We start from the raw sequence: 19676 nt of genomic DNA, 5'->3' as shown, positions 1-19676 counted from the left end.
TTTTAGTTTTGATAGTTTTAAATGAGGGTGTATTATTAATTTACCAAATATCATCACTATTTTTTGGCTTCACATAGTCTGTCATCTGTGGTTAACTCTGCTTATATGTTAGGCGAAGTTTCCTCTTAAGTTGTCCAAAGCAATGTCTAGCTCTCCTGGAATAATGATTGATTACCCAGAAAACACATCAATGTGTAGGAATAGTGCAAGGTTTTTGTTGTTGTTTGGTTTTTGTATTTTTTTTCTGGGCTCCTTAGTAAAAATTACTCATTAGGTTGTGTTGAGTAGAAGACTTACCATGCTCTTGTTACCTTTGTTGTATTTAATAGGCTGAGAGAGTGAAAATTCGGCTATACCAGCCATCAGGTAGATGACTTCAACTGACCTAAAATTGCATTTGTGGTTTAGTTCCAGAATTTAGTGCCAGGCCCAAACTTTGTGCAATTGCACTGTGTTGTCGCTATTCTTCTACTTTTTACACCAGAGGCAAGCCATACACATGGTCAAAGAGGTTCCTATAGCTGTAAATCAGTCTTGTATCCATCAGGGTAAAAGGCATCTATGCAAGTGCAAGTCATCCTCACTGCGAAGAAATCTTATCTCGGGTCCATTTCTGTTGTTACAAAGTACTCGGATTTCTAGGTGGTTTCTGGAGGCTTTTATTAAATAAATCCACAGAAGCAAGTGAGTGAACTCTCAGTTTCCATGTCTCAGTCTTCTATAATTTGTCTTAAATACATGCAGTTGTCATTGAAACATAATTTTACATCTGCAGCATTATATGTAAAAAATAGTGGTTTTGCTGATAGGAACTGGCTTCTGTTGACCTCTTCTAAAACTCAAATTTTAAAAATAATGGGGCTACTTCATTTCTGTTAGTCAGCTGGAAGACTTAATCTATGCCTTAAATCTAGAAATGGTGAATCAGTGATTGCAAATTAGTGATGGAATGGTGGCCTATAATGTTCTTCAGCTGACAACATTGCTTTGTAGTGGCACTGAAAGCTGTTTAGGTGCGATGTGATACCACTCCTCTAAATTAATCTTTCATTGTCATACTTTTTAGTTTCTTATTGCTCAAGTAGAAATTGAAGGAAGTTTAAATATTTAACCCTTTTCATTTCTTAAGCAGCTTTTATAATTTCTAGAAGGCATTGCATTTGATGTGGTGTTACGGGAATTTTTTCATCCAGTTCAGGGTGTGATCGTGGTTGATGTTTAACCACTTAATAAAATCTCATCAGACACATGAATTAATTTAATCTTTGATAATTTCACTCTGTTGTATGAAACACTTAAGGGTGTTGTCTGATAGTGGGAGATGAAGGTGAGGGGAAAAAATTTGCAGATTTATCTCTTGTCTATGTTATTAGCAGACAAAGGTTTTACTTTTGCATGTAGCTTATTCCTCATAGAAACATCAAATTAGCAATGTAGGAAACCTGTAATTTTGCAGCAGAAACTTGTGCTGCTGCTCAGTGTGTGTGTGTATGGGTCAGAGGCCAGGGAAACTGGAAAAGAAATGCATGAGGGGTCAGCATTGGCACTGACTGTGGCACTGTTCTGCACAAAAATAAGGCGGCTGTGCTGATGTTCCCATTCTTGCACATGTGAGATCAAAATATTGCCTTGCTTTCTGGCCTCAGAGAATAGATGTTTATATTGGAGCAACGTTGAGTGCCTGGAGAAGTAGATGTACGAGTTCTCTGGAGGTAGTGTCCACAATTAGGAAGACAGCAGAAATTCTGTCTTTACCAGACAACTGAGGGAAGGTGCAGGGAGAAAAAATCGGTAAACTGGACAATTTCATTTGGTGTCGATTGGTGTTGATTGGTATTAGAAGTTGTTACTTTGTCTTTCAGATTTTAGAGTGAACTTTCAGTATTCATATTGACAAATTCTGTATTTCTCAGTTTAGACAAAGAAGATCTACTAAGCCAGTTTTTACACATTTTTGTAGTTGCTTTCATTTTTCTTCATGGTTGTAAAGTTGAATTTTTGAATGAAAATTATTTTACTGATTTTCCCACCCCTTAAGAAATTGCCCTGTTTGTTGCTCAGTAATTTGAAAAGAAATATTATTAATTACTTACAAGTAATAACATTGTTCTGTAGGCTTAACACTTTACTTTCAGCCTCTTGAGAGTTGCAGCTGCAATCATTCAAAACAAAGTACATCATGGAGTACCTTGTTGGGTTAATACGGTTTAAAATTAGCCTTTGAAGGAGTCAACTCAGTCATTAAACTGTTGTGACTGTTTCTTCATAGCTTTATAAATTGAGTTTGGCTGTTGGAATAACTGAAGTACAATTATTTTTTTTTAAACTGAAAGAGGGTCTCAGGTCATGTAGATAGCGTAATATAAATACTGATGATCCATTTAACCCCTTTAGCTTTCTCTTAAATAGCTGTTATAGAGTTGCCATTTATAAACTGCCCCTAGAACATTGTATTACTGAAACATTTAGTTACCTTGCTGCAACATTCACTGTCTTATACTGTTACTTTTATCCTTTCCCAAGCTTCCAATAGTTATGTGAAAAGAATGAGCATTTAACATAATTTCAGTCTTATTTCCCCCAAGAAAGTAAAAGAAACTAATGCTCTGTCTTTGACTATTTTCTGAAAGCTCTTTTTTCTTTTTTTTTTCCCCCTCCTCTTGTGTAGATGGTGATGGAATTTCCTGATAATGTGCTAAACCTCGATGGACATCAGAATAACGGTGCGCAATTAAAACAGTTCATTCAGGTAAATACATCCTTCTGGTTTTTAAGAAGGCCAGATACAAGACCTTGTTTTCCTTAGATTCGTGCTTTTACTACTCTAGGAGGTTGTCACTCCTGGAATGACTCGAGACACGTCAGCATCTGCGTGCAGTTACCAAAGTGTTGGTACCAAAGTACACAGGTGCATTCGTTTTCTGTATTTTACAGCACTTACACACTGTTGTCTTGTCAGGAGGCGGTTGCTGCATGTCTAGTTAGAATTGAAAATCTGTAAAAGCAATGCAGCTTCTGGTCACTGCTGGTTTATACTGAGTGGAATCTGCAGTTTCTAAATACGTTTTGTTTTGTTTTCTAAATACTTTTGAACTGTTTTTTAAAATGAGAGTGTGCGTTGCTTAAGATCGAGCTCTTAAGATTGAGTACCATACCAAGATAGAAATAACGTGGCAGTTTATACATTATATGTAGTTGAACAGTGAGAGATGGGTTTTGTAGTACCCCTGAGGCTTTAACAATAGGAACTTATCTGCTAACACTCTGGCAAATAACTATAGCACCATAACACCTGTAGCAACTAAAAAATTATGCCACTTAATGTACAAAGGAACAGGCCAGTTTGCTGATATGCAGCTTGCTCTTCACTTGTGGTTTGACAGCAGCAGTTCAGGCATATGCTGCATATAAAGCATAGCTGTGTTGTGCAAATAGCTTATTTCTGCTGTTGCCGTGACTAGTACCAGTAATTACAGGAAAGAGGATTATTGCAGAGTGATAGCACTTGTCAGAGTATTTAATGTGCCTGCCTTTAAGAGCCAAGCCTTAAACGTTATCTGATAGTAGCTTTACTTTTCATAACTTTTATTACATAAAATGGACTGAAAATATTTTCTCTTTTCAATTGATGTATTTACACATTCTGTGAGATTGATTAGTTTTGCTATGTTGTATGGTCTTTTCTTTCTTTACCTGAAAGAACGTTCCTGATTTCTACATTGGTAGTGTTTAAGTGATGTGATATGACAATAATACAGAAAATACTATTGTGGTGAAACATTCCCTGTATAGATACAACTGTGCTTACAAAGCTCTACTTCGTATGACCAAGGAAAAATGATGCTCACAACTAATGTATTGACAGGACTGTGCTTTTACAGATGATATTGGGAAGTGCTAGAAGCGCTGATAATCAAAGTGTAGATGTGTTGGTTGGTGTGTCAGGAAGGGATTTTCTCTTCAGCACAGCTGTGCTAGTGGTGGTTCAGCATTAATGGAGTCCAAGCCAGTAATTTAGCAGTTAGAAGAAGAAATAGAAAGGAATGTGCTTTTAGTGTGTAAGTGTGCCTGGATGTGTTTGTCAGAGGAACCAGGAGAAACTCCTTAAACTATTGATGTAAGAAATATTAGAAGGTGTTCTCTTTAATGTTCTGTTACTAGCACATATTACATGCTCACTACTGAAGTAAAATATTTCACCCTGAATAGTAATGAGTGCTTTTTAAAATTTCAGGTATTAGAATTGTAACGGGAGATGGCACCTAGCCTTCCAGGAAAAATAATGCTAATTTGTCTTGGTATGAACAGAACAAGCTTGTTGTAAAAGAGATTGCATATATGCCAGTGAGCATCCAGAAACTTCCTTTCTATATGCCAAAGATAAAATGAGTGTGAGTAGTGTATGAAAACTTGTAGAGTTGTATGAGACTGCTTACTAAAACATCTGCACTGAGGTGGAGAAAAAAGGGCTTCTTGACAACAGGGAGTTGTGCCATTTGTTAAGAAGCAGTGTTTGCTGATTTGAGTGGTAGGAGGAAGGAACAAGAGGAGGAAAATATCAGTTTCTTTCTAGAGGGTAGATTGTAAGACTTGAAGCAGAATTCCTCCTGTGATTGGCAAGTGTGGTTTTGTTCATACAGTATTTCAAGTGATCTACAGTTAGACAGTGACCTGAAACTGAGCACTGCATACGGTTTCTGCAAGTGTATTTTGATAAGGAAATGCTATTGAAGGTGAAGGAATCTTGAACATGTGATATGTTGTTTGGGTTTTGTTTTTATTAATTATTTAATTTCTTGCTCTTTTTTAGAGACATGGCATGCTTAAACAGCAGGATCTAAATATTGCCATGATGGTGACGTCGCGTGAAGTTTTGAGTGCGCTTTCTCAGCTGGTCCCGTGTGTTGGCTGCCGTCGTAGTGTGGAACGTCTGTTTTCTCATCTTGTTGAGTCTGGAAATCCAGCACTTGAGCCCCTAACAGTAGGGCCAAAGGGGGTTCTCTCTGTAACTCGAAGCTGTATGACTGATGCAAAGAAGCTTTATACACTGTTTTATGTGCACGGGTAAGTATTGTAGAAGTGCTTGGATTATTCTTATCTGGGGAAAAGGAAAGGTACTGTCTGTGCATTTGATTTTGCAGCTTTCTTGGTGATACTAAGTTGTTGGAGATTTAAGTCTTATAGTACATACTTGTATTTTACAGCCATGTTAAACTAACTATTGACTAAACTGGGGAAAAAACAACCCCAAAAGACTTAATCTTTCATGTAATCAGTTGCAATGCCATGATTGCAATTGAAAGATACCAGTATTTAAATGTTTAGTCATTAATCTGAAATAGGCACTGTGGGTTTCGTCTGATCTCTGGAAGAAGGTTTTTTTGCCCCACTACTTTGCATGTAAAAAGAAAAATAATTTTAAAAATTAGTGCCTTCCCGCTCCTTCCCTTGCTCCCTTCCCCCTGCCCCCAAGACTTTCTACTCTCTGTGTTACCTTTCTACCCAAAAGTGAAACCTTCTGGGTTTGGCTAGCACAGTAAATAGCCTCAGTCTCGATGCCATTTGTTTCTCAGCTGTCAGCAGACCAAACAGTGACTGCTCACCACAGTATGCTTTTGCCTTCCAGTTGGCTTCAGCTCATTCTACTTCTTGCTTCAGTTAGCAGGGCAGAGGGAAGTAGGAAAGGTTAGTGCAGAGCTGGGGATATTGAGATCTGGAGGGTGAGGTAGTGTAACTTGATAAAGAGGTCATAGTGGTTCCCTGCACTTTGGAAATAGTTGCCATTGCTTGAGCTCTGTTACTCATGAAGTTATGCAATAGCTTCTTAGATGTGGGTTGTCTTTATCTTGCTTGCTAGGATTTGTTTGGAAAATCTGTGCTGTATTTTCCTTGTGTACTGCAGGATTGTATGTAACAAGTGAAACAGTAAAAACAGAAACAGAAAAGTAAATTTGGTTTAGATAACAAGTGAAAATAGGGGACAAGAAGAAAGCTTTATATTTAATGTTCATTAGCATACTTGTTTCTGATATGTGAGCTGAATCAATCCCTTTAAAATTTCTCTGGTTAACCATGTTTTCAGAATACTAAATTACTTTTTTTTTAAATAGGTCCAAACTGAATGATATGATTGATGCAATTCCCAAAAGTAAGAAGAACAAGAGATGTCAATTACACTCCCTGGACACACACAAACCAAAACCTTTGGGGTAAGTTTGCATTTAACATGCACAATTCAATCTCAGATATTTTAAGGAACCAAAACTATTGGTACTAACTTATTTTTAAGCATTGAGAGAAATTCTTATGCTGTTATCTGTTTGTCAGAGTAGTAATCTCCAAGCTGTTTGGATTCTAGTAGACCCACATAGTTGTGGGGAAGAGGGACAGAGGCACTCGGGAGTTTTGTGCAGCATAGGAAATCAGCTGTTTTACACGACTGACACATGAGTTCTCCCTGCACCGTTTTTGCTTCTTGGCTTTTGGGTCTTTTACTAGGTAGTGGGGTGTTTTGTGATCCTTGATTTTTTTTGTGTGTTTGTTTTTTGTTTTCTTTTTTTGTTTTTTTAATAAAAACATTCCATATTTAATTTCAAAACCAGTTGCCAAAAGGTAACTTGGCTGTTACAAACCAGTGCTCTTTGATGCGCTGAGGCCAACTGTATGAACTTCAACAAGGCCAGGTGCTGGGTCCTGCACTTCAGTTGCAATAACCCCATGCAGCACTACAGGCTTGGGGTTGAGTGGCTGGAAAGGACCTGGAGGTGTTGGTGGCCAGCAGGATGACCATGAGCCAGCAATGTGCCCTTGTGGCCAAGAAGGCCAATGGCATCCTGGGGTGTATCAGAAGGTTTGGTTGTAGGTCAGAGAGGTTCTCCTTCCCCTCTACTCTACCCTGGTGAGACCGCATTTGGAACATTGTGTTCAGTTCTGGCCCCTCAGTTCAAGAAAGACAGGAACTGCTTGAATTCTGCACAGAATCCAGTGCAGAGCCACAAAGATGATGGAGGGAGTGGAGCCATCTCCCTTATGAGGAGCGGCTGAGGGAGCTGGGTCTCTTTAGCTTGGAGAAGAGGAGACTGAGGGGTGACCTCATTCATGTTTATAAATTTGTAAATGGCGAGTGTCAGGAGGAAGGAGCCAGGCTCTTCTCTGTGATAGCAAATGACAGGACAAGGGACAATGGGTGCAAGCTGGAGCATAGGAGGTTCAACCTGAACATAAGGAAAAACTTCTTCGCTGTAAGGGTTACGGAGCACTGAACAGGCTGCCTAGAGAGGTTGTGGAGTTTCCTCCTCTGGAGACATTCAAAACCTGTCTGGATGTGTTCCTGTGTGACCTGGTCTGGGTGATCCTGCTCTGGCAGGGGGGTTGGACTGGATGAGCTTTTGAGGTCCCTTCCAACTCCTGATATTCTGTGATTGTGTGTGATGTGCTTTTCATATCTTGTCTGATGTAACTTGTATATTACTCTGCTCAAGGCACGGATGGCTTTTGCATTGTGTTACAAACAATGCTTTAGAAAGGCAAACTGGTTTTTATTCTCTACACCAAAATGATTGATCAGCAGTTTTTCTCACATAAAATTGAAAGACTACTTGCTAAACAAATATACATCATTTTGTTTGGGATTATTGAAAATGCCTTGCATAACTGTTAATAAAGGGCTTTATTGTGGTTGACTGCAGGGCTAAAACTAAAACTCTGTAAAATGTACTTTCTCAATGTGACAGCATGTTTTGAATACAGCAGTGAAAAAGATACATATATGCTTCTGTGTCTTGAAGTTGAAATTACTTATTTCAGCTGGTGAACCAAAAAACACCCCATGTAAATCACTTGTGCATTTTTGGGGGTTTTCTTTTTTGTGGGGTGTTTTTTAGATACACTTTTTTTAGTGTATGATTTAGACTCCTATGCTTACCTGGAGTGTCCAGGACATTTTTTAGTCAGTTGTGTTCTGCTTCTAGTTAAGCATACAACCTGAGAAAGGTTGATCATGGTTTCCAGTTACAGGACATACAGTTTTCTATGCAGACTTGAGTCTCTTTGGGTTTAGATAAATCCCCTGAGATGCTAGGCATGTGGAATTTGACACTTAATTTTTACTTATACTGCTTGGGGATAGTGGTAGCTAATCATTATCTCCTATTATATTTTGGTTACAGGCCTTTCATATAATTAGTTTAAAGCTTATGTTACACAAGCAAAAAATTATAGCGGTATGGGGTAATTTTTTTTTGAATAGAGCAAATTCAAAGCGTTATAAAAGTTATTTTTTTGCTTTGTTTTTAGTAAGATCAGGTTTTTTTCTGCGTAAGAACATACATCACAGAACCTGCATAATTTGGAATCTGAATTAATAGATGGGAACATGCTGCCTTTATTTCTTCAATTCATGCTGGAATAACTCTTGTTAGTATTTTAAATGGTGGCAGGTTCATAAGGAGTATTTGTAAGAGCAGTATATTAAAATACTGCAAGTAAAGCTTTCCGCTTCGTCTGATAACATGGCTTGTGGACAATCGGTGTAGTTTGCTGAAGAAACATGACTTGTGCTCTGCTTGCTCAGTCGATACACTCTGATCATTTCTGCAGTATAAAAAATGGGTATCAGTACTGATATTTCTCCAAATAAATCTGCTGCCTTCAGTGGACGCAAGTGTGCTAACAGTCTGGATGTGAATGCATCAGATAGTCGTGTTACAGAACAAATTTTATGTATCAGCTTAGAGCTTCTGCTTGACTTCAGTACAAGAAACTTCAGATGAGCTGCATCTGTGAGACATTTTATGCACACAAAAAAGACTGAATTGTGATTGTGTGTTTAATTATACAAGTTGCGTAACTAGCTAATACCGCTTCAAAACTACTTGATGTCCTGAGTTTCAGTGTGCCTGGTTTATGGCTACTTGGTTGTGTTTGAGGCTAAGGAGCATTTTAACTTCTCATAAATGCAAGTTATGTGATCTGGCAAACTAGATAACAGCATACATTGATACTCTGGAGGAGCTAGTTACTAAATAGGGGTGCTTCTTCCCCTGTTTTCCTGCTGTGCTGTATCCATGTGTGAGCTTAAACAGAAATGACCGGTTCTGATAAAATGTCAAGTGTAGACAAGCCTGTAAGTAAACATGAATTGCTATTTAAAGTTTGTTCTTTGCTCTAGAAGTGTGCTGTTAGCATATCCAAATGTGCATTGTGAAGTTACTGGGTGGTTTTTGTTTAGTTTTTTTTTTTGGTTGGTGTGGTTTTGTTTTGTTTTTTTTTCCTTTAGGGTTTTTTGGGTTTTTTTTTTTAGTAAGTTGTGAAATTTAATCTGGCAGAAGTATTAAAACTTGTATCTGTTTTATACTTAAGGTAATATTCTGAAAAATTACTGCTGGCTTTCAGCTGTAACTTTAAAAAGTCGCTATGAATTTGAGTTCATAAACGTGGACAGCAAAATTTGTATCTCATGTCTGACCCTAACTTTACTTAAAGTTAAAGCCTCAGCTTAAAAAGGATTCAAAGTAAATTAAGAAGCATGGCAGCATTTTCATAGCATTTGTTTAAGGACAATAACTAGTTCATAATATATATGGTATAGTTTTAAAAAATGTTTTTTGATACTATGTGACAGTGAAGGGAGCAGTACCACACTCAGTATAGAGAAATAGTGCAGATAAGAACAATAGTGAAGAAAGCAGAAAGGAAGAGAGCAAGTGTAGCATCACTTTCCACTATGGACTTTTCCAGGGAGCAGTCAGGTAAACTGATGGGGCTTTATTTTGCTGTTTTTCTGAATCCCTAGCAGGATGAATTAGACTTCTTGGTTTTGATTTTTTTGTTTTGTTTCTCTGCAGGGGTTGTTGGATGGATGTGTGGGAGCTCATGTCCCAGGAATGCAGGGACGAAGTAGTTTTAATTGACTCTAGTTGTCTTCTAGAAACATTAGAAACGTACCTACGAAAACACAGGTATGTTGAAAAAACGGAGACACACCTTCATTTTGAGAAATGCACGCTGCATTTTTTTGTGAATCAAAATGTATGTAAACTTCAGACAATGTGTGTCTGAAGTAGAGGATTCTTCTAATACTTTCTAAAACTTAAGATCTAAGCTTTGTGGTGATGGAGAACCTTGCCAGATTATCTTGTAACAGTTGATGAGACTAAGATGGTGAAATATTCTTTGTGTTTTACCTGTTGTTGCAGGTTATGGTAGGGGAAATGCAGAGACATGAGAAGAAGTCATGGCTACTTGTCTTAATTTGTTTTGTTAGGACTAAATTGATTTAAAATTTGAGATATTAAAACTGTGTATATTCTTTTATTCTTTCGCAAATGGCCTACTCTGTTTGGCACTTTGCCTTTTTTAGGCTTTCAGGGAGTATGTGCGATTTCAAAATAATGTGAACTAACTAATAGAAGCAGATTTTAGGCTTGGTGTTACTTGTAAATCACTGTTTTAAAGCAGTTGGTTATGACTTAGGAGTGCTAGTGCTATGAGGTCTCTCTTGCAGGGAAAAAAATAGACCGCTAAATTATTATTGCATGTGTATGGTAGCTACCATGCTGATTAAAGTTTTAATTCCCAGTGGTCTCAAGGTTCTGATATAAACTGTGGGGACACAGATGGGTGCGGGAGTGGTGATGGTGTGGAAATAATACTTTGGAAACAAAATGACTTTAATCTCCCGTGACATTAAACATGGTGTTGGCAGCGTTCCTGATGCTAACCTGCAATAATTCTGTTTTCTTCCCTTTTACCACAGAAACTAGCCAGTTCTCATAGTTGTATCAAACATGAAAATATGTTTGACTTAGTTTTGTCAAGTGCTGGGACAAACTAGGAAAGGGAAAAACACCATCCAGAGATAGCATGAAGAGCCGGCTTCTCAAGCTGAAATGTGAGCAGCTTGTCTGACTTGCATTTTTAGAATAATACAGCAAGAGGTTTTGTAGCTTCTTGAAGATTACTTCCTCATAAAATAGAATCAGCTTAATTTGGCTGTATTTTAATTATAACAGACTTCATAACTATACTCTTCTCATATTAGTTATCTGAGCTACCACATGTTTAAATTTAATACATTGTGCTATAAATAAACCTTGTTTGGCTATCTGTGCAGTAATCTAATAATTCAAACTATGTTTAAAGGTGCTTGTACTCGAAACATTGCTCTTATACAACAGACAACAGAGGAAACTTTTTTTACCGCTTATCGCTCACTTGACTATACTTTAAATAATTGCTAGAAAGTAACTTGGAGTGTGTTTCTTGAGAGGAATTTTGTCCTGGCTTGTACTAATGATTCAGTCTGTTCACTATTGGATTTCTGATCTTTGGATATGCAATTCCATATTCATTCATATAGAAAACTCTTCATATTAACAACTAGCCTGATTTATGCCTTTGAGCATAAAAGTTGATGTCCAGACTTGCAATATATGATAGGTAGTATAATACATATAGTAAATGTATGTGGCTCACAGCCAAGGTCTTACTATTTTGCCTTTTGAAGTGACATAAACCTTATATGACCTAGTTTAAATATAACATGCACTGTTAAATAGCTCAGTGTATTATAACTTAGACTAAGCGGGTCTAAATTTCTTCCTGAAGAAGAATTCAGTTCTGTTATGTTCTGTTCTCACGCAGGTTTTGCACTGACTGCAAAAATAAAGTACTTCGGGCATACAATATTCTTATTGGTGAGCTAGACTGCAGCAAAGAGAAGGGCTACTGCGCTGCACTGTACGAGGGCTTGCGGTGCTGTCCCCATGAACGCCACATACACGTATGCTGTGAAACAGATTTCATCGCACACCTCTTGGGTCGAGCTGAACCAGAGTTCGCAGGAGGGTATGAGTATGTAATTTGCTAGAGTGGGCTATCTAGCGCTTTGCTTCTTTATTTTATTATTGAATGTATTTTGCAAAAGTGATTTTTGCCTCCTTGCTGCATAAGAAACATCTGAATGTAAATATTCATATAGAACTAGGCTTGCAAGATAGTGCTTCAAAGTAGCAAAGATTTTACATGTGCTTTTGACTTTAAAGTGCATTTAACTCTGAAGGCAGGACTGAAACAAATTGCTGAATGTTTTCTAGTTCATTTGTTCACTCACTAGGGCTGCTTGCTTTTCCATTGAGATGTTCAAAATATGCGAAATAGAAAGAGAACCTTGGTTGGCAGTTTTACCAAATGCTAAGGGTTCAATTTAGTTTTCATTATTTGCGTATAATAGTAAATTCTGAACCTGTTCTAGCATCTTAGAATCTTCCAATGAAAAATACAGTTCTGAGCCTAATATCTTCAGAACTTGATCACGGCTGCTTAAGAGGGTAAATCCTTTAATAGTGTTTTTGCCTTAACTGATGATAGATACAGATTAATACTATTTTTACTTTGTACGGTAAGTAACGTATAAACTTCTGTGTTTATTCAGCTTCAGTTAACAGACGCATAAATGTCTAGAAAGCTGAAATATTTGCTGTATAAGCTGAAATATTTGCTCTATAAGCTAAATGAAAATTCTAGGACACAAGAGTGGCTGTCTAGGAAACAAAAGTGGCATTAAAACTGCTGATTTCTCCTAGTAGGAGCAAGCAGAGACCGATGTGGCAACACCTTCAGAAGTCACAGGTGGGAAGGCACAGTGCAGCTTAGCAATGCCCTGTGCAGATTAATGCCTCAGGAATGTAGTGATGGTTTTGACCTGGTCCTTTCTATTTTGCATCTGCATGCAGCACAGCGGAAGTTGATTTAAAAAGCTCTTCATGCAAACATATCTTCAGTCGTACATAAAGAAAATAAGTCATTGAACTGCTTTGATCTCTTGGTAGACTTCCAGCTACTTTAACCATGCTATACTTTGGTTCAACTCTTCCTTTAGACGAAGAGAAAGGCATGCTAAGACAATAGACATAGCCCAAGAAGAAGTTTTGACCTGCCTGGGTATTCATCTTTATGAAAGATTACACCGAATCTGGCAAAAGTTGCGGGCTGAGGAACAAACGTGGCAGATGCTTTTTTACCTAGGCGTTGATGCTTTACGCAAAAGCTTTGAGGTAAAAATCAAATGTTCTCTAACTTGTATTTGAATTGCTGTAGTAACCGTGTGCATTTTCACTAAAATTATTTTTCTGCTTTCTACTAACCTTGGGCTGGAAGGAGCTTCAAGGGTGTTGCATTCAATCCCTTGTTTGCTGCAGGCAACAGTTGTGTAATATCGATGCATAGCACAACTGAGTTGCATTCCAATGCAAAGTCTGCTGGAACGTAAAAGACTGAGGCTTGCTTTTACTTTCTAAGCTGCACATTATGCTGTATCTTCTGTGTTTTTAATTCACAGTGAAGGTATTTCTACCTGATAGCATTGAAAGTAGCTCTGGCTAAGACAGTTTTATTTGTCTTATTAGTAAAAATGGAAGATGTGCTTTTGAATTACAAACACAACTGCTAACTCTTGCATTCAGTGTGCTCCACATGCGCTCTGTAATCCTGTGGGATCTTGAACCTCAGGCAGAACTCCACGCATTCTTTTAACATATGCCAATAGTTTACTTCCCCTTCAGCATGCAGAGCTCTCTTCTGTTTTGTTTGTTTTCCATTCATAATGACTCTTCTCTCTAAAAACTTAAAACATCAGAGGAGGAGGAACAACAAAATCCGTTTGAGAAGGGTCATAGTGGAACCCTAATCTAATTACATCTTGGAGGCTTTTAAAGTAATTTAAGACTTCTAATGCCAAAGAAGTGGTGTTGGGCTGGATGTGCTGTGGCATTTTTGTCAGGTTTTGTCTTGGTGTTTTTTTAATCTAGTAAAGTATGGTATTGAAAGTTCATTTACATTGTTAAACTCGGGTAATTATACTGGTATGCAAGGTTGGCTATGAGTTTGAAGTACAGAACTTTTTTAATGGGAGTCCTTTCTGAAGGTGAGTGGTAAAGATGTCTCATTTTGTCTTAAGGAGTTCCCAGAGTTATCTGAAAAAAAAACCACACAAAAAAACCCCCAAAAATTCAGAGGACTTCTCCATGTCTGTAAGAACATTGGTCCATAATAGTTTATTAGTTTAACTATATTAAGATAAGATGAACTATTGTATTTGTTTTAAATTTAATATTAAGGAACACATTTAGATACTTGCTATAATTTGATGTATGTCTACACTTCAAAAATTGGACTAAGAAAATGAGTTACCATTTTTCCCAGGTTACCCCAGGCAAAGAGCTGCAGGAATTCTGTGGTAGTAGTTCTAATGTAGTTTTTTGTGCTGCTGTGTTAAATAATCAGAGTATCTACTGTGTAAATGCAAATCCAAAAATGCATTTGACTCTGCAACTTCTTACTGAAAATTGTAAAATTGGGCCATAAGTTAAACACAGCGCTTCCCTGTTGCGAAAACGGGGAAATAAATCCGGTCTTGTGAGGCTGGCACCGAATACGCGACAGACACAAGTCGGGAAACAAATACTAATCATTTATTTACAGCAGCATTTACAGGTTCTTTTGGATTGCCGGTGATAAATTAAGAAGCTACAGGTACACTAAAGGTTTTATAACTAATAACAACAACAACGCACTATGAAACACACAAACACCAACAACAATAACTTGCCCACAGTGAGCCTGGCCGCCTGGCAAATAGACAAGCCCATTTGAACAGAAATACGGTGGAGCAAAGCCAATACACTCAGGGAAACCTAGAACTGCACCTGAGGAGATATATAAAATACACTCAGGGTATATGAACCTGAGGAGAAAATCTATCACTCAGCATTAGCTGAGGTAAATAATCTTACCCACAAGGTGACCCGAGTGGTGGGGATGGAGAGGGAGCGAATTCGTCACTGTCCAGTTCATTGGTATAGTTCCGAGTTCATCCTGTCCCCCCATGTAAGGGCTCCCACGTAAGTTACCTTGGCCAGCATTGCGACCAAGGGGGAAGGTTCTCATCACTCCATGGCTGGAGAAGTAACTCCCCATTTCTAGCATGAATCCTAGGTTTGTTATCCCCTGATGTACGTGACAGGGGGATGCCTGAGTGAATTAGACCACCTGGGGTGTTTGTCTTTAGTTATTACTCAAACTTCTGCATTACCTCACCAGGGCATACATGCGGGTGGGGATGACTATAGACAATCTTATCAGTTATGTTAATGTCACGAAGTCCGTTAATTCACACCTGCATGGGTAGAGGTAATGGCCCCTTTGTCTGGGGCTGAAAGAAATGAGGGACTGGGACCATGAGGCCTCCGCCTCATCTCACATTCCTCCAGGCATCCAGATAATACGAGATATAGATCTAGTGATGGTTGCCACCTCGCCCAGTGCTGAGTTTCATGCCTCCAGGCACGCAGCTACGTGGTGAACATGACTTGGACTTTGTGGCTAACTTCTGCTCTCACTCTACAATCCCACCCTGTGGCTATAGTCATACCCAAGCACTCAAATTTGGATTTCAATTTAAGGTATCAATACCTGGGACATCGATTGGATTCTCCTCTTCCATCCCCACAGACCACCCCATGACCTGAGTCACAATTCAACCACTTATGTTATAATTGGCTGATGTTCAAGTTTCATCTCTGTGTTTTAGTAGAGCCATGTATTCCATTCCCCAGTTTCTGGGTGAACCCTTACCTGGGAGATAGATTTTTGGACAGTTCTTTTAACACAACTGACAGCAATACTTACTCTTCTAGTTAATAGTTTCCCTTCAGGAATCTGCATACTCCCTGTTCAGTTTTCAAGACAGTTTGTAGCAATTCAAAACTATCATTAGTAAGGACTGCTAAAGCTTCCACTTGTGCAGTTAAATTGGACAACATTATACTAATTTTAAGGTGTCTTATTCCTTGTCCAAAATTGCATTTGAGTCTGCAGCTTTTTACTGAAAATTGTCAATTTGGGCCATAAGTTAAACATAGTGCTTCCCCCGTACGTATATCTCTAGCAATATAAATTTAGTGTCTAAATCTGGATAGGCATTTTTCTTTTATAGTCAATTGTTGTGTTGCTGTGACTTTATTATCAAAAGTACTTACCAGCTATTTTCCTCCTCCTCTTTTATAAATGTAAAACTTTGAATTGTGTTAACACCTGTAAATAGATCTAACCTCCTTATAAACAGATGGCTGTGGAAAAAGTGCAGGGTATTAGTCGATTGGAACAGCTCTGTGAAGAGTTCTCAGAAGAAGAAAGAGTGCGAGAGCTTAAACAAGAGAAGAAGCGCCAAAAACGAAAGAACAGACGGAAAAATAAGTGTGTGTGTGAGATCCCTACTCCTTTGCAGGCCACAGAAGAGAAGGAAATAAGTCAAGCAAAGGTAAACGCTGATAGCTCTGGCTTTCTGCTGCTGCTAAATAACTTGATTTCTAATTTGATGCTTCATTCACAAGCTCTGTTCCATGTTAAAATTCTTGAGGTTTTTGCTGTATTTCAGTTTTGGGAACTAGTTTTGAATCGCTACTGGAATTCAATACTTTTTCTTCAGATTAGTACAGTCTTTTTGTAAAGTAGTTGCCTGGAACTCGTTAACTTCTGGGAGTTTGGATTTGGTGGTTTGGTTTTTTTTTTTTAATTAAAAAAAAATCCTAAGTCTAGAGGGTCAGGTTTTATTTTTCAACTATGATTTCTTAAAGATCACTTAGAAGATGGGAACTGAAATGCTAGCTGCAGACAATTAACATTCAATTTTTGGGGAGGGTAAAGCTTTAATTGATTAAGTGCAGTTACTATTCTAAATCTCTTGGGTGAATTTAATAGGCTAACTGTGGTCATATTATTGTGGGGAAAGTAGGTTTTGATTTTTTTTAGTTGTCTTGTACTTCTGAAGAATTATAAGCAATGCTGTGGCTGTTAGCAGTCAGTGTCAGCTGTGTTTTCTCTTGTGGAAAGAGTATCCTTTATGAAGCTGCTGGCTGAGCTACTTTCAGTAGTTACAAGTATCTTTTTGGTTTTGTTTTAAGGAAAATTCAAACTTCACGGAAAGCAGCTGCAAAGCCTGTGGTAGCACTGAAGAAGCTAACAATTGTGTAGAAGTAATTGTTACTAATGAAAGCACTTCTTGCACCTGTCCTGGTAGTGGTACCTTATTAGGTTCACCTAAAATCAAGAAAGGTATGTTAAATGTCATTATTTTTCATTTTTAAAAACATGTACCATTTGTAGGATAAACAGTGCTCGGCTGTTTTAAAAAATCAGTTCAATAATTCTTCCTTGTTAGAGTCATAACTAAAGAATGTGCAACAGTTGCTTATAGATCACTGTAACTTTTCTCTTTGTCTCAGGTTTATCTCCGCATTGTAACGGTAGTGATTGTGGCTATTCATCGAGCATGGAGGGCAGTGAAACAGGATCTCGAGAGGGGTCAGATGTGGCTTGCACCGAAGGCATTTGCAACCACGACGAAAATGGTAGGTTTGGTAAGAACACAATACTGGTTTAGTGTCCCCGAAACTTAATGTATTTGAGAAGAAAACTCCCTGTCTCTTGCAGGAGATGATTCATGCATCCATCGCTGTGATGACAAAGAGGAGGATGGAGATAGCTGCGTGGAGTGTTGGGCTAATTCGGAAGAGAGTAACACAAAAGGCAAAAACAAAAAGAAGAAAAAGAAAAGTAAAACTTTGAAGTGTGAGAATGAGCACGTAAGGAACATAGCTATCCTAGAATACTTATTTAAATGCGTATGTTTTAAAGTTGTTACTGAAGTATTTTAAATTATAATTGTGACTAATGCTGTAAGTGAGGTAATGAGGATCTCCTGTTACCTCTGGTCAGGTTTTGACACTGGTGTCCTTTGAGCAGGCTGTGGCGGAAGGAGTCTTTTCTTTCCTGTGGTCCTGAGCATGTGCACTTTTGTGCACTCTCAGTGAAAAACATGTCATTCCCCTTTCCTCCCCAGGCACACACACTTAAAAAAATACATATCTCTGCTCTCTTTCTGAACCTTTTCCTTTCCCTCTGCTTACAACTGAAACTTGAATGTTTCAAGTTTAACACTGCTAGTAGTTCATGACAGGCTATTTTCAATTTTAGATTCAGAAACTTGGAAGCTGTATGGCAGATCCAGGTAACAGAGAGATCTCAGGAAATACCATGCACACAGAGTTTCATCGTGACAAGACCAAAGAGACGCATGCTGAAAGCTGCTGTAGTTCAGAAAAAAGCGGGCAGCAGTTGCCTTGGTTTGAGCACGTGAAAAATGTGTCACGGTTTGCAGAACCTACAGAAACGTCACTTGTTCCTAATACTGGAAAAGGTGCCAAGAGCTTAGTGGAACTCCTTGTAAGTAACCACTTTGCATTTTTAGGCTTTAGCATACTGCTTTTATTCCTTGGGGTTGCGGATGGGGTTTAGAACTCAAATCCTGCTAAAGAAATGTTACAGGAGAGAACATTACTGAACCTAAGGTTCACTGCTTACTCTCCCAGTGTTTAGTTAGTTTGCTTTTGTGTGTTCTCTGTACAACCTAACAACTCGGATGCTTTGCAGAGGAGGAGGAATTGCCTGTCACTGGAATGCAAGTGACAGAACTTGTGTTAGAAGCATTCATTACCAAGGACTGTATTATTCCATAAAATGAAGCATGCATTATTGCTGCCTTCATGCCTCAAATATTACTTCCCACTACATGCTCCTTGGACAACTTTCTTCTCTCTCCCTTTCCTTCCCTCATTCTCCTTCTCTTTGCTTTAGAGCAGGGTTGTTTTTGTTGGTTTTTTTTAAGCTAATAAAAGGCATCCTCTTTCATTAGAAACATACTAAAACTCTCAAGCTTATTCTGATTCTGTGACTATACAGGCTGCCTCTTACCCAAAAAATCTTGGAGCATTGTGTGTGAATCCTGTGACTGGGTTAGGCAGCTGCGCGTGGTGTTGTGACATGAGGGCCACATCTTTCTGCACAGCAGCTGTAGGCACGGTGTAGGACTGGGAGACGGGTGTAGTGCGCCGGAAGGGCAGTGCTCCAGTTCTTAAAATACCTGTTTTCATTTGTAGGATGAGTCTGAATGCACTTCTGACGAGGAAATCTTTATCTCACAAGATGAAATACAGTCCTTTATGGCAAACAACAAGTCTTTTTACAGCAATAGAGAACAATACCGACAGCATCTGAAGGAGAAATTTAACAAATACTGCCGCCTAAATGATCACAAGAGGCCCATTTGTAACGGTTGGTTGACAACGGCTGGAGCGAACTAAATAAATAAAATGGCTGTCTTTCGTTGAAATTCTCAAGATGACTACTGCGCCTTCTTTTTCGAAAACTTAATTTAGTGACTTATGGCAAAAATTTATCTTAAATTAATGTGATTTTTTTTTTCTTGGTTTTCTGGGGAGACTGGTGGAGGTGATTTCACTAATTTTGTTCTTCAGGCTTGTATCTTTAGTTGAGTAGCTGTGCAAGCCTCTTATAATTTAAGCCATCTCTTTTCATTAAATGTTTCTCTTACTGTGAGACTTACAAGAAGCAAACTAGTGGCAAAGTAATGTTGTACCTATAATTCTGTACAGAATGACAATGAGCTGAATATAAGATTTTACAAAGTAGACATCCATTTGCAAAACGTTTTTGGATGTAATATGTTAAAGCGCAATGTGCAAAATTTAAATAAAGAATATTTATTAATATGCATAGTAAATGTTGGTGTACCCATTTCTACTTTAAATGCTCCTTCC

General features: G+C 38.3%; 1 protein-coding gene across 1 annotated transcript; it reads left to right on the top strand.

The window, feature by feature from the left end:
* Positions 1-2668: 2668 nt before the first annotated feature.
* GGNBP2 (gametogenetin binding protein 2) lies at positions 2669-19632 on the top strand (the record flags this gene model as incomplete). Its single annotated transcript, XM_010178735.1, has 12 exons — positions 2669-2749; positions 4811-5064; positions 6111-6209; positions 9846-9959; positions 11644-11847; positions 12881-13055; positions 16124-16318; positions 16962-17112; positions 17283-17408; positions 17491-17642; positions 18034-18282; positions 18996-19632. Coding segments are annotated over 12 exons (2004 nt in total), but the record flags the coding sequence as incomplete, so codon positions are not given.
* Positions 19633-19676: the final 44 nt, after the last annotated feature.

The sequence above is a fragment of the Mesitornis unicolor genome, unplaced genomic scaffold (genome assembly GCF_000695765.1).
Source record: "Mesitornis unicolor isolate BGI_N332 unplaced genomic scaffold, ASM69576v1 scaffold26202, whole genome shotgun sequence".
Classification (NCBI taxonomy): domain Eukaryota; kingdom Metazoa; phylum Chordata; class Aves; order Mesitornithiformes; family Mesitornithidae; genus Mesitornis; species Mesitornis unicolor.
Note: the sequence above shows the minus strand (reverse complement) of the source record. Positions and strands in the feature narration are given on the sequence as shown.